General features: G+C 45.8%; 1 protein-coding gene across 1 annotated transcript; it reads left to right on the top strand.

Moving 5' to 3' along the window:
* Positions 1 to 5,212: 5,212 nt before the first annotated feature.
* Positions 5,213 to 12,323, top strand: LOC308458246 (baculoviral IAP repeat-containing protein 5.1-like; the record flags this gene model as incomplete). Its single annotated transcript, XM_080973166.1, has 4 exons — positions 5,213 to 5,350; positions 8,163 to 8,272; positions 9,096 to 9,216; positions 11,891 to 12,323. 4 exons carry the CDS (start codon positions 5,213 to 5,215, stop codon positions 12,047 to 12,049), a joined length of 528 nt encoding a protein of 175 aa, XP_080829292.1. The 3' UTR covers positions 12,050 to 12,323.
* Positions 12,324 to 12,940: the final 617 nt, after the last annotated feature.

Here is a 12,940-nt window from a genome sequence, read left to right on the forward strand (position 1 = left end):
AATAATAGACTTCCGGGGTGGCACCATCGGTAATGGCGGATTCCCTCTAATCTGGAGGGACTGGCTCAACGGGAAACGGGTCTGTTCCGCTACGGCGAAGCGGGGACCCTTTAAAAAATCACAGGTGGATGAAGCCTGTGACCATGGGACTCGGCAGGCACCTTTTGCGCCCCCCCCAATTCGTAAAGGAACCCAATTACGGGCTCCGGAGCGAAGAGGGGTTAGTGGCGCGGTGCTGAGAGTCAACTGCTTCTTCCGTGGAGCGAAGCCGCACAGCCGTTGCCAGAGAGCGCTACCTTTTTCCTGGGACAATTTGGCTATAAAACAACTGCCCGTGAGCAGATCAAATTTGGACAATTGGACTTTAAACAACGATCTGTGAGTAGAACGGAAAATTGGATTAAGAAATTCCTCTTAATTTGGCACTGAAGCGGGAACGTCTAAACAGGAAGTCAGCCTTCCATTTCTTGTAGATAGATTAAAGCAAAGACATGGCAAACTAGAGTGTAGAAAATCGTTTGTAAAGGATCAACTTTCATCATCTAAAATTACTGAACCCCCTTCGGAAGCAGGAGAAGAGGGGGGATTTTTTCTGGATTGCTTAAACCTGCAGAAGAGAGTGTAAGAAAAGTAATTTTCCACCGTCTTGAACCTGGGAGCGGGGTGTCAGGACAGACTTTTTGGGAAAGTTCATTGACTATAGACAAAGGTTTTTGACAGATAGTTAAAAGAAGAGAAACATAGTGATTCCATTGTGCTCTTTCGCAATTTAAAGGAACAAATTTTGACAAAATACCTGAAAAAGGAAACTTTGTTGTTAGATCTGCTGTTAAAAAAAAAGAAAAGAGTTGGATACAAAGAGAAGTTCTTCCCCTAGAGAGAGCTTGAGAAACTGTTATTAAACTTGAACTGGGGAGCAGCTGCAACAGATTAAGACCGTGGGAATAGACTTCTGACCTTGTATAACAATGTGCTCAGAGGCTCTGGTGCGTGCTTTCTGTAAAACAAGTGCTCTATTGGAACAGTTACATGAGAAGACGGACTTGATGATTGTTGCGATCAGAAATTTTGGACAGGTAGTGGGTACCTATATAGAACCCACTCAGAAATCAAATCAGGAATGTGCTCTGACAGATCAGATGAAGGAGGAGATCGTTGTTGGACCTCGGGTGGCAGAGATGGAGGGAGCTGTGGCCCAGCAGGAACATGAGTTGTTGGATTTGACAAATGAACTTGGAAAAAGCCAGACTTGGAGAGATAGAGTTTTGTTTGGTTTGGAGATGGGGGGCTGGATAGACCCCCCTATGCAGGGATGTTTTGACTTTTCAAGTCTGGCGTTGGGTCGGGAGGAGTTTGGAGTTGTGGGGGTCCTCAGTTTTGGAGGGATTTTGAAAAATGTTTTTAAATACCACATGGAGTTCAGTGTGGACTATGGAAAAGGGGCTGATCTGTCGAGAAGGGATAAAAATACTGTCAAGCTGGAGTCTCCACGTGTGAAAGGTGCAGAAGACAAAGTAAAGTACGGGTATAAATATGAAGAAGATCTGCGGAAGGGACATGGAAGAGACTTAAGGGCCTCGGACATAAGGTTACCAGGTTAATGAACTAGATGGATGGGATAGAAAGGACTGACAAAACCCGTGACCAGGAGGAAGAGACGTTGGATGAAGATTGGAGAAAGTTTCAAAAATTCTATTTAGGAATGTTTTCTAAAATTAATGAGTATTTAAAAAGATGTTGGAATGAATTTATTTGGCTTTAGCAGAAATGTTAAAAAGAACTATGCAAGAATATATCATGGTTATGAGAAATTGGTATAGATAAGACTCAAGCTTTAAGTTTTAGGGTTTTTTATAGTAAGATAAGGTTAAAATAGATTAAGGTAATTTAATGACAGAATATTATGAAAAATGGGAAGGATTTGCTGTGATAATCAATAACTAGAATACAAAAAAGGGAGGTGTGAGGAGGTCCATGAAACAAGTTAATGAAAGATAAAGATTTGGGAATATTGGATTTGTTTTTAATTTTTTTGTTTATTTTTGCTTTTTGCTTTTGATGTATTTGTGTGATTTGTTTTTCTCTTTGATTTTTGTTTTTATTGATTGGTATTGTTTAATTTCTCTTTTTGTCTACTTTTTTCTTTGTTTCTTTGTAATTTTAAAATCCTCAATAAATATTATTTTTTTTAAAAGAAATAATATAAACCTGTGCAAGAAAACTTAGACAATATAAGCAGTATAATGAGCATGATTGGAACTTTTACATTTTAATTTGTTATTTAATTGTGATATATTGTATTTTCTTTTCCTTTTTCCCTTTACTTTTATTGCTTTTGTTTTGTATGACTTGTTATCTATGTATATGTTTATGTGGGAAACTAATAAAGATTATTTTTTTAAAAAAGATATGTTGAAATTAAATTTGTTATGTAAAATGTAATAAAAAATATTTATTAAAAAACCACATACAAAAGTGCTACAATCCGCTGTTCCCCCCTGTCTGGGAGCTTGGTGGAAAGTGCCACCAAAGAAAGTAAGTAGCAGGGTGGTGAGGGTTTTTTTGGGGGGGGGAGGGAGGTCCATTCGACTGTGGCCTGGTCATTTTCTCTCTTATCATATGCTTCATGTGGCAACGAAAGATATAGCAAATAGAATAAACAATGGGGTGTGTTTCCTGGCCGAGGAGCCGAGACAGGAATAGAACAGGAGCAATCTATTTGAAGAACTTCCTAACTCATAATTTGTTAAGTTGAAATTGTTCAATAAAAATATTTTTTAAAAAATAAGAAGAACTTCCTAAAAAATAAGAATCTCTACATTTGTCTTTGGCTACCTAACTATTCCAATTTGCTAAAAAAAAAAAAAATTCCTTCCAGTAGCACCTTAGAGACAAAGCTCCGTATAGTTAAAGCTGTGGTTTTCCCAGTAGTGATGTATGGAAGTGAGAGATGGACCATAAAGAAGGCTGATCACCGAAGAATTGATGCTTTTGAATTATGGTGCTGGAGGAGACTCTTGAGAGTCCCATGGACTGCAAGAAGATCAAACCTCTCCATTCTTAAGGAAATCAGACCTGAGTGCTCACTGGAAGGACAGATCCTGAAGCTGAGACTCCAATACTTTGGCCACCTCATGAGAAGAGAAGACTCCCTGGAAAACACCCTGATGTTGGGAAAGATGGAGGGCACAAGGAGAAGGGGACGACAGAGGACGAGATGGTTGGATAGTATTCTCGAAGCTACCAGCATGAGTTTGACCAAACTGCGGGAGGCAGTGGAAGACAGGAGTGCCTGGCGTGCTCTGGTCCATGGGGTCACGAAGAGTCGGACACGACTAAACGACTAAACAACAACAAAAGTTTGTTATTGGTATGAGCTTTTGTGTGCACGCACGCTGCTTCAGATACATGAAAGCTCACATCAATCACAAACTTAGCTGGTCTCTAAAGTGCTACTGGAAGGAGTTTTTTTATTTTGTTTCGACTATGGCAGACCAACGCGGCTACCTACCTGTAACTAGAATTTGCTAAGAAGTCATACATTGTGGTCGTATTTGTCCTTTTTGTATTATTATTCGCAGTTGCATGAATGGGGGTGGGGTACCTGCTGCCCTCCAAATGCTGTTAAGACTTCTGCACCCAGGCAGCATGGCCAAAATTCAGACACGGGAAGAGCTGGAATTCAGCAAGACCTGCAAGATCCTCATCCTGGAAGGCTGTTATAGAGCAATACGTACATTTCAACACCAGAGGGAAGCAAACGAATGGCTAAAGGGAAGGTGCACCTTTAATAAGCATTTCTCAAATACAGCTCAATAAAATCCCAGATACAATTTCTTTTCAGAACCACAGGACAACCTAACGCTCCTGAATCTTCATAACAAGAACAATGTATGTAGGAACTTGACCAGGAATCGTAGAATTGTGTAGTTGGAAGGGACCACAAAGGTCATCTAGTTCAGCCCCCTGCAATGAAGAAATCTTTTGCCCAACGTGGGGCTCAAACCTGCAACCCTGAGATTAAGAGCCTCATTCTCTACCAGCTGAGCTAGATAGAAGATTGTGCAAGTAACGAAAATTAGGAGACAAGGTCTATCATCACCTTTGCTACCCCCTATCCCAATGCACTCATGTTTATCTTTATTTTATTTTATTGATTGATTGATTGATTGATTGATTGATTGATTAAATTCATATACCGCCCTATACCTGGGAGTGTCAGAGCGGTTCACAGAATAGAATCATATCTATATGGTTTTAAATAAAAGTCATGTCAGGGAAAGGTTGCTAAGAAGTCACAGAATTGGAGAAAGGTTGTTTTCTGCTGCTCCAGAGAAGCGGACACGGAGCAATGGATCCAAACTACAAGAAAGAAGATTCCACCTAAACATTAGGAAGAACTTCCTGACAGTAAGAGCTGTTCGACAGTGGAATTTGCTGCCAAGGAGTGTGGTGGAGTCTCCTTCTTTGGAGGTCTTTAAGCAAAGGCTTGACAACCATATGTCAGGAGTGCTCTGATGGTGTTTCCTGCTTGGCAGGGGGTTGGACTCGATGGCCCTTGTGGTCTCTTCCAACTCTATGATTCTATGATTCTATGATTCTATGGATTCTTAAATAGAGACTTCCCTGGGCGAGAGCAACTCAAACTCCAAGTGCCTGTTTGGACGGCTCCTGACAGAATATTAAAAACACGATAAAACATTGAACATTAAAAACTTCCCTAAACAGGGCTGCCTTCAATGGTTGGACTAATCAGCCAAAGAAAGGACAGTTGTAGTGAGCTGACTTTCCCCCTTCGTACCAGAAAGAAAACTTACAGAAACCTTGTAACTGAAAATTAGTGCCTGAGGGTTTTTTTTCCTTCTCCCAGCAAGCCATTTTTCCTTTTGTGTTGTGTGTGTGTGTTATTGTAAGCATAAGCTTATTATTGATCATGCTAAGTCACTCTAGGGGCCTTTTGTTTTGGCTGTAAAGCAGAGTAAAAATATTTTAAATAAAGTATTTGAACAGAACAAACCAAACAGGGCTTGGCTGCTGGGCTATCTCTTTTAATTTTTCCTTTTTCGACAACTGCAGATTGCTTTGGGTGGGGTTCCCCTTCGCTCATTTACATTGATGTTCACAGGGGAGACCAATCAAGTCAGCTTAATGCAGTGCCTTATATATAAAGAGGTAAGTCGTGACAGGGGAACGCTGCTAAGGAGCCACAGAAATGGAGACTGTGCTGAACAAAGTCAACTCAAACTCCAAGTGCCTGCTTGAATATAGAAGCATGCATTACTATGAGAATCGCTTGAGAAGCTTTGCATGCTGGCCTTTTAAAGAGAACTGCAAGTGTACTCCTGAAAGTGTAGGTCTACTTAATCAAACAAATAAGAAAACCAGCTTTTGTAGGTCAGGTATGCATAAGTGCTATTGAGTTGGGGAGGGGAGTTGCGGGTATTTGGGGCTTATTCTTTCTTTTTTTTTTTGTGAGAAGATAAATGAGTGTATTTTTTTCTGCCATTTGCGAAGTTGGGCTGGGGGAATCCTGATTGGGAGGGTTTGGAATAGGTAGGTTAATTTTGGGAGGGTGATCATCTTGATCATGGCTACTTTGCCTGAGAGAGTGAAGTTGGTGTTGTTCCATCTCTTCAGGTCTTTGTTGATCTGTCATCACAAGGGGTTGTAGTTGTGAAGGTATAATTTGCTGAGGTTTCTGGTTATTTGTACCCCTTGGTATCTGAACTTGGTGCAACAAAGTTTTATCTTGGCAAATTATTTTTGGGTAGGGGGGCAGGGTGTTGAAACACATAGCCCCGGACTTTGCAAAATCTACCTGTAGGCCCGACACCATTGCAAATGTGTTGAGTTCTCTGATTAGGGAAGTTGCTGTGTTTATGGGGTCTGGTGTTGTGACCATTAAGTCGTCTGCCAAGAGCCCTAATTTATAGGTTCTGCCTTTTATTTCCACTCCCTTGATGTCTGTGGCTGCTCGGATTTGGATTGCTAAGGGTTCCAGAGCCAGGATGAATAGGAAGGGAGATAGCAGCCCCCCTTGTTTTGTGCCTCTTTGGATTGCTATGGTATTGGCGTCCATACTGTTAGTCCTGCATTTTGCTGAGGCTCGGGAGTATATTTGTTTGAGGGTTTGTAACAAGTTAGGACCAAATTTCATCTTAGTTAGCACTGCTAATAGGTATTACCACTCTAAGCAATCAAAAGCTTTGAGGATGTCTAGGGACTTGATTGTCGGTGGGAGTTTAGTTGCCTTGCTGTGTTGAATCAGATTCAGTAATGGGGTCTGTTATATTGCAACCAGGGATGAAGCCAGTCTGGTCTGAGGCTTTCAACTTGTGTAGGAAATTTTTTAGGCGGTTGGCCAAGATTGACGTGAGTATCTTGTAGTCTTGGTTTATTCATGAGATTGGGTGGTATGATTCTACTTTGAGGCTGTCTTTCAGTGGTTTTGGGATGGAGACTATCTTGAAGAAGGTCCAGGGGTTTTTTTTAAGTGAGCAAAACTCCTTAAATTCCCAAAGAGAATTTATCTCATCTCAACAGCATTTTTGCTTGTCTCTTTTGACAGTATCCTTGCAGATAAAGGATTTAAGCTACACTCTGTTGCTTGCCTGCCTACCCCAAAATCCTGCATCATACTGTGGTTTTACCTTGTAGCTATTACAAATCCTAGAGGTTTTATTTTCTAGCTATTACAAACCCTATAGGTCAGGAGTGGGCAGAAGATAAACGGGGATCTGCTGTTGGATCTGAGTGACTTCAGGTAGATTAACAAGGACTTCTGCCTCCCGGATGTCTAACCATAAAGACTAAAAAAGCTTCCCTCTTTCCCTAAAAGGATCCCAGGGGGTGGGGAGGGGTGGAGAGGAGACCAAGAGGGGATTTTTATGTGAAAGGACTTGCACTCTTGGCTCTGGTACCTTGGCTAAGCAGAGAAGGAGGGCAAAATGTGATTCAATTGGCATTTAAAAGTGAATCTACCTAATCTGACTTTCTAAAACAATATGTAAATCAAAACAAGTCATCCTTTGAAATTCGCAGTTCTCTGAATTTTATGAGGTCTTCAGCCAAGTAATGAATATGCTGGAGAAAAGTGTGTACTTCAAAAATACCTATATTGTTGAAAGTATAATATGAAGATGCTCTGTATTAGGGGAAATTGCTTTGCAGAAATGTGTATGTTGGGCAAGACTGCAAACAATAATGTGTCTATTAGGGGAAATTCACTCTCTAATACTGATCCATTTTCACGAGAATGTTTTTTTTTAAATAGCAAATGGATGTGGAAATGTGCAGGACTGTACTTAAGGTTGGGGAAGTGAGAACTTTGGGGCATAGCTGTCAACCTTCCCTTTTTTTGCGGGAAATTCCCTTATTCCAGTGCCGTTTCCCGCTGCTATCCTGGATTGTTAGATATCCCGTAGACTGTCCCTGGGACAGGTGAGGCTGCTGATCCCTTATTTTCAAATCTGAAAGTTGACAGCTATACCTTGGGGTTCTGGTAAAGAGCAAACAAACACTACCAAATGTGCAAAATTAAAGAAGCACACAACTCTCTCGTAAGGTAGATAAATCTTGCAAGGAACCAGCAGAGCAAAACCTTTAGAGAACTTTACTTTACCTTGCATGTTAAATGAGGTCTGCTGGATGTAAAGTTGAAGAGCTTGGATCTTGGGGTAGCAGAAACTGGACAAGTTACTGTGATCAAGCTAAGCAGGAGGTACTTGGGGCACAACTCGCGAGAGGAGCATAACTTTAATATAAGACCTGCTACCAAGCCTTTAAAATACGGCAGCAGGGAGCACCTCATTTTCTTCAGATGCATGCAAAAACAGGATTTGCAGAATTGCAACTCTATCTTACTTAAACTTGGGTAGCTCAGTCGGCGGAGCACAAGGCACTTAATCTCAGTGTCATGGGTTTGAGTCCCACACCGGACCAAAAAAAAATTCCTGCTTTGCAGAGGGTTGGACTAGGTGACTCCCTTCCAGCTCTGCAATTCTATGATTACATGATTTATACTTGTTAACTTTCAGCATGGGGAAGAAAATATTCTAAGCTGTCAGAGTCCAAAGTGTCAGGAGGGCAAGAATCACCCCACGTTGCACAATATAGCTTCCTTGCCAATGTCTTCAGCATGTTGTTCTTCTCTTCTCATTCAGATGGCCAGGGCTGGCTTGATCCACTGTCCAGGAGCAAATGAACCGGACCTGGCAAAGTGTTTCTTCTGCTTAATAGAGTTGGAGGGCTGGGAGCCAGATCACGATCCCTGGTAAGAAAGACCCAGCGGGGTTCTCTGGCCTAGCAATTGCCCAAGGTGAAAACTCTATGAAATACCAAGTGGGGATCAGTGGATAAGACTGCCTTTCTATTTGGGTTACACTCTCTTTGTTCACCTTGGCTAATGCAGGTTAGCTAGAAAAGCACCAATTTAAATTGTTACAGATCTTATTGAAGTGAAAGTGGTATGAAGAAAGTTGTTGAAGTTGGGGAGGGAGGAGGACAAAATTCCTCTAATCTCTCTTGGTACTCTTTTTTTAAAAAATAATTTTTATTGAATGATTTTATGTTACAAAAAACAATACAGCCATACTACCACTAAATATAATTAAGAAATAAAAATTACATACATCAATATTTAGTTTGTTATTATTTACCGTCTTATTTCCTCCCAAACATTGCTTACAACACACATTTGTGCAGACACCCGCACACAAAATGATAATAATGAAAGTAAATATTTTCCCCCTTTTATCTTCCAAAATCTTTTCTTCAACTTTGACTTCTTGTCAAGTCCCTTTGCATGTATTTTATCTTACATTTGAATGTACACAAAACAATAAACCTTTCTATATAATTTTTCTAATACATTCTGAAAACATAATAAATCCTTAATTGTTATCTACCTCCTTTTAGTTCCTTTATCACTCGAATGCTAGCACGGAGTCAAAACTATTATTGTATTTTTGAACATATCTTCTATAACCATCCCATTTTCCCACAAATTTTTGCTTTGAGTTTCCTCTGCGTTTACTGGTCAATCTCTCTTAGTCCTCTTAAGCTGCTCGCTTGCCATCTTACTGTTCCCACTGCAGGCTGGAGCACTCCAAGCGTGCCGGAGACTCTTGTGGGTTTTTGTCCCTTTCGAAGAGTTTTGACGACCTGACAGTTGAAGAATACTACGAACTAGAGATGGAGCGGGTCAGGATCTTTCTTGTAAGTAAAGACACGGATATCTGTGGGCTTTGGAAATTTGCACCAAAATGAATTTTGCCTGTCCACTAGTTCATGTAAATCTTGGCATCTCTGTGTCTAAGGGCTTGTCCATACTTACCGTATTTTTCGCACCATAGGACGCACCGGACAATAGGACGCACTTTGTTTTAGAGGGGGGAGAACAAGAAAAAAAATTTCTCCCCCTCTCTGCCCAGCGCCCCTTCAGCGAAGTGGCAGGAGGCGCTGCGCAGAGAGGGGGAGAACTTTCCCCCTCTTGTTTTCCCGCTCTAAAACAAGGTGCTGTTTAAGGTGCGTTCAGGCGGCTACCTTGGAAGCCTGGAGAGCGAGAGGGGGCGGTGTGCACTGACCCCTCTCGCTCTCCAGGCTTCAGGTTCATTTCGACCTGCTCTTTGGGGCTGGCGGGGGGAAGCCCACCACCAGCCCCAAAGAGCAGGTCAGGGAGCAGCGGAAAGGCGCAGCAGAGAGGCTCCTGCCATAGCCGCCCGTCACCTCTCCAGCCGGGAGAGCGCACGGGGGGCTAAAGCAGCCCCCTGCGACCCTCTCCTGGCTGGAGAGGTGACGGGCGGCTATTGAGGCTCTTGCCATAGCCGCCCGTCACCTCTCCAGCCGGGAGAGCGCGCGCGGGGCTAAAGCAGCCCCCCGCGACCCTCTCCCGGCTGGAGAGGTGACGGGCGGCTATGGCAGGAGCTTCTATAGCCGCCCGTCACCACTCCAGCAGCCCCACGCGCGCTCTCCCGGCTGGAGAGGTGACGGGCGGCTATGGCAGGAGCTTCTATAGCCGCCCGTCACCTCTCCAGCAGCCCCGCGCGCGCTCTCCCGGCTGGAGAGGTGACGGGCGGCTATGGCAAGAGCCTCAATAGCCGCCCGTCACCTCTCCAGCCGGGAGAGGGTCGCGGGGTGCCCGCGCGCGCTCTCCCGGCTGGAGAGGTGACGGGCGGCTATAGAAGCTCCTGCCATAGCCGCCCGTCACCTCTCCAGCCGGGAGAGCGCGCGCAGGGCTAAAGCAGCCCCCCGCGACCCTCTCCTGGCTGGAGAGGTGACGGGCGGCTATTGAGGCTCTTGCCATAGCCGCCCGTCACCTCTCCAGCCGGGAGAGCGCGCGCGGGGCTAAAGCAGCCCCCCGCGACCCTCTCCCGGCTGGAGAGGTGACGGGCGGCTATGGCAGGAGCTTCTATAGCCGCCCGTCACCTCTCCAGCAGCCCCACGCGCGCTCTCCCGGCTGGAGAGGTGATGGGCGGCTATGGCAGGAGCTTCTATAGCCGCCCGTCACCTCTCCAGCAGCCCCACGCGCGCTCTCCCGGCTGGAGAGGTGACGGGCGGCTATGGCAGGAGCTTCTATAGCCGCCCATCACCTCTCCAGCAGCCCCGCGCACGCTCTCCCGGCTGGAGAGGTGACAGCCGGCTATGGCAAGAGCCTCAATAGCCGCCCGTCACCTCTCCAGCCGGGAGAGGGTCGCGGGGTGCCCGCGCGCGCTCTCCCGGCTGGAGAGGTGACGGGCGGCTATAGAAGCTCCTGCCATAGCCGCCCGTCACCTCTCCAGCCGGGAGAGCGCGCGCAGGGCTAAAGCAGCCCCCCGCGACCCTCTCCCGGCTGGAGAGGTGACGGGCGGCTATTGAGGCTCTTGCCATAGCCGCCCGTCACCTCTCCAGCCGGGAGAGCGTGCGCGGGGCTAAAGCAGCCCCCCACGACCATCTCCCGGCTGGAGAGGTGACGGGCGGCTATTGAGGCTCTTGCCATAGCCGCCCGTCACCTCTCCAGCCGGGAGAGGGTCGCGGGGCTATGGCGTCTTCGCTCCATAGGACGCACACACATTTTCCCTTCATTTTTGAAGGGAAAAAAGTGCGTCCTATAGAGCGAAAAATACGGTACCTTTTTTTCTCTGTGCCTTCCAGACAAAGGCCCATGTTTTCCGAATGCTCCTTTTTTAACTCCAGAGTTTTCCCTGAGAAAACGCCGCTTCTTAAGGCTGGAGAGCCAGTGTGGTGTAGTGGTTAAGAGCGGTAGATTTGTAATCTGGGGAACCGGGTTCACTTCCCCGCTCCTCCACATGCAGCTGCTGGGTGACCTTGGGCTAGTCACACTTCTCTGAAGTCTCTCAGCCCCACTCACCTCACAGAGTGTTTGTTGTGGGGGAGGAAGGGAAAGGAGAATGTTAGCCGCTTTGAGACTCCTTCGGGTAGTGATAAAGCGGGATATCAAATCCAAACTCTTCTTCTTCTTCTTCTTCTTCTTCTTCTTCTTCTTCTGAGGTGTGGCAAACAGCAATTCAGGTCTTCAGCAGATTGCCATTGGCTCTGATTCAGCGGTAAAGAGTTCTGACCCTAACTCAAGTAGGAAAGGGTTGGAGAAAATATTGCCACTGGAACAACTGGTGCGAAGTAACAGGTGGCAACATTTTGCAGGGGAGTTCCTTATCACCCCCCAGAGGTGTGCAAGGTGCCCCTTCCATAGCAATTGTGTGCACATTGCTCTGGGCAGCGTGTCAGAAGTCCCCATTTTCAGATGCAACCACCCCACGCAGGGGGACACTGAGCATGAGGCACTGGCGGTTCCAGGCTCCTTGCTATAATCTTGCAATATCTAAAGTAGCTGCTTGCAGTCTTTAACTTCAAAAATGGCAACTCAATAAAATCTACCCCCTTTCTTCTCCAGAGCAAAACTGGCCAAAGTGTAATAAACGCCTATGAGAAAGAAGTTGCAGCAACCACGCAGCGTCTCGTGGGCCATTTTGTGAACAAATACCAGTATGCCCCAGAACCTGACCCAGCCACTCCTGCTGCAACAGAGAATGACATGCCCACCACCACGTAGAAAGAAAATGGGCCACCACGAAGACAAGGGAGGCTGTTGTATTGACAGTGATGCAAGTACTGTAATACATACCTGGGAGAGACTTTCGGGCGGACTATATGGCATGGGGGGGGGATCACAAGGGATCTGTCAGTACCACATCTTGTGTAATGCTGCTCTGTATGAAACCAGTAACCAAAAGCTGAAGTATTTTTTTCGACTTATGGAAGGCATAAGGAGGGCATTGTTAAATAAAGACTTTTGCATAAAACAATGGGTCTTTCCATTTTTCACGACGACACCTAAATTGACCACTTTTGCACACTGACACACTGCCCCAATTGCAGTGCTAATAGCTGTGCTGGTCCTGGGGCTAACCAAGAGGCGAGGTCCGAGTCCAGTCCGAAGTTGATGGTGCAATATGAAGGCAATCCATAAAAGTCAAAGCTGGGTGCAGGACAGGGCATCGGGTGAGGTCAGGAGCTCTGGCAGGGAAGCAGGTCAGGGATCAGGCTGGAACTGACAACCAACCATGTTGCTCCCGCAACTTGGGACTGGGGCTGGCTGGCTTTTATCTCCCCCGAGGCATAGGGCGGCCCCGATCCTCAGGTGACTCGCCTGGCCTGGCCTGGAGGCAAGCACTCCTCCTGCGTGAACTTAGTTCCCTCCGCCTCTCTGCCCTGAGCCTCTGCAGCTCAGGAGAGGCTGGAGGGTTACCAGACCCAGAGGCAACCTCGGCTTCCTCTGATGGCGCTGAGGGTGGAGCACCTGCAGGCAATGGGTCCTCCATGCCCACAGGAGCCAGAGCAGACTCAGCTGGTGCCTGCACTTGAGGATCCAGCACAGGTGAGGACCCTTCAGGTTCATGCCCCAGCCCCGGCTCAGCTGGTTCTGGAGGCGGTTATACTGTGC

Source organism: Podarcis pityusensis (genome assembly GCF_964106645.2).
Source record: "Podarcis pityusensis genome assembly, chromosome: 1".
In the NCBI taxonomy this organism is placed as follows: Eukaryota; Metazoa; Chordata; class Lepidosauria; order Squamata; family Lacertidae; genus Podarcis; species Podarcis pityusensis.